The sequence below is a fragment of the Branchiostoma floridae genome, chromosome 9, assembly GCF_000003815.2.
Source record: "Branchiostoma floridae strain S238N-H82 chromosome 9, Bfl_VNyyK, whole genome shotgun sequence".
Classification (NCBI taxonomy): Eukaryota; Metazoa; Chordata; class Leptocardii; order Amphioxiformes; family Branchiostomatidae; genus Branchiostoma; species Branchiostoma floridae.
Genome location: NC_049987.1, coordinates 12774771 through 12776590, shown reverse-complemented (window position 1 = coordinate 12776590; position 1820 = coordinate 12774771). Strand labels below are relative to the sequence as shown.

Here is a 1820-nt window from a genome sequence, read left to right as displayed (position 1 = left end):
CTTACTGTTACAGGTTTGCAACTGTCAGCAGGTTTGCAAATGTATTTGTTGCTACAGTGAATTTGCAAACAGCTGGGTGGCTCATTCAATTCTGTTGAATTGATTTTCAATGGGGCCCAGTACACACAGCAATAAATCATTAATATTTGCTCATCTCATTTTTGCTGCATTTTGCTCCAGACGTGGATTGTATCCCAGAGACCCCTCAGTCCCAGCAGCCCAGTCCAGCCAGCCCTGTTTTCATTGCAGCCAAGAAGAAGCCAAGGTGTGTTCAAGAAATCGATATGACAACTGATTCTGTAACAGTTCTCTTAAAAAGCGGACGTTCCTCCCTATATAAGCGGGCAGTCTTCTGGAATCGGTACAGTTCTTGGGGAATGCGGACATTCCAGTGACACCCCCGCTGGCCCGTGGAATCAGCCGTTAGCCCAACGAGGATTGTCCGCTTTTCTAGAGAATTGTACACATTCCCGAGGAATGTCCCCATTGTATTGGTCGGGGTGCACAGAGGTCTAGTAGGAGGTCAAGTGTCAATCATCAGCCAATTTTATGATCTTCTGAGTATCTGCTAGCAACGTGACTTGTGGTTTGATTTGGAGAAGTCTTTTGTGAAAACTAATGCTAAATTGTTTTGTGTTGAAGGAACCATGCAGCTGTTGTGGTTTCTGATGATGAGTCCAGTGACAATGATGCTGCTGATGAAGATGATGAGGAAGATAAGACAACACTGCCAGTTGCAGGGCGACCTTCCAGCTCAACTTCAGGATACTGCTCCAATGGTGAGGGTGGGGCTGTTGCCAGGGAAACAGAGGACAAAGTCTCACACCTGCAGGAAATCTTCCCTGAACAGTCTAGGGAGGAACTGTTGGAGGTAACAGCACAATTCTGTTTGGTTTTATTTATGATTATTTATTTATTGAGCTTCTTCATATACAATGGAAGGTATGGTGGAACAGGTGTCAGAAGACGCCTTTTGAAAGCGGCTATACCAAAATTATAACAGTTTCTTTTTTTCTCCCATTTATATCTAACTGTCGTCAAGTTGGCAATAATTGACATTTATTGGGGTCAAAGGTCACCAGTATTCGGTTTTAACTGGGTATTTAAAATCAAAGGGGAAGGTCACATGATTTAAAACATTGGGAAATGATCATATAAGGCCAATGTAATAAAAAAGGAATTTTAAGTTTATAGTTCTGTGGTATGAGTAAAGATCTGTCTCATACTAGAGTCAGATACCTGTACTACATCCTTGACATTTTGATGTCTATTTTTGTTGTTGACAAATGTTTTGGATACAAACGTGAGAATCCCATGTTGTTGTAACTGCAGGTCATCCTGGATACATCATGTCTGGAGTCTGCAGTGGCTGCTGCATTCAAACTGTTCTCAAACGATGATGAGCCAACTTACGGTGCATGATTATTGTATTTTGTCACAGTCACTGGTAAAATGCCTACATACTGAATGAAAGGTTTTAATCATTGAATGTCTATGATTTGTGATACTACCAGGTTTCACATGATAACTTCAGCTACCAATATAGTCATTGCTTGATGTACAAGCCTGCTTTTAAACTGTGTTATGCAATATAGGGTTTTTGTAGCTGAAGAAAAAATTTATTAGAAAACTGTTGTGACAAACAAAACTTTTCTTGCTTTGCAGCCTTTCATATCTCATTTCTTGGGTGGAAGCAATTTTTTATCCTCTGTAGAATTCAGTTTAAGTTTAACTGTTTGATCTGTTGTCTCCTACATGCAGCTCCTACAAGAAGGAAAAGACAACGTGTGGAATCTCAAGAATCCAATGATAGCGTAGAA

The 1820-nt window shown here is 40.6% G+C and overlaps 1 protein-coding gene across 1 annotated transcript in view; it reads left to right on the top strand.

Moving 5' to 3' along the window:
- LOC118422161 (SWI/SNF-related matrix-associated actin-dependent regulator of chromatin subfamily A containing DEAD/H box 1-like) overlaps positions 1-1820 on the top strand; it is a 31751-nt gene that overhangs the window by 500 nt on the left and 29431 nt on the right. The window contains exons 2-5 of the mRNA XM_035829678.1: positions 181-265; positions 643-871; positions 1333-1385; positions 1762-1785. Coding sequence (XP_035685571.1) covers positions 181-265; positions 643-871; positions 1333-1385; positions 1762-1785 — 391 coding nt within the window. The remainder of the gene's footprint in view (positions 1-180; positions 266-642; positions 872-1332; positions 1386-1761; positions 1786-1820) is intronic.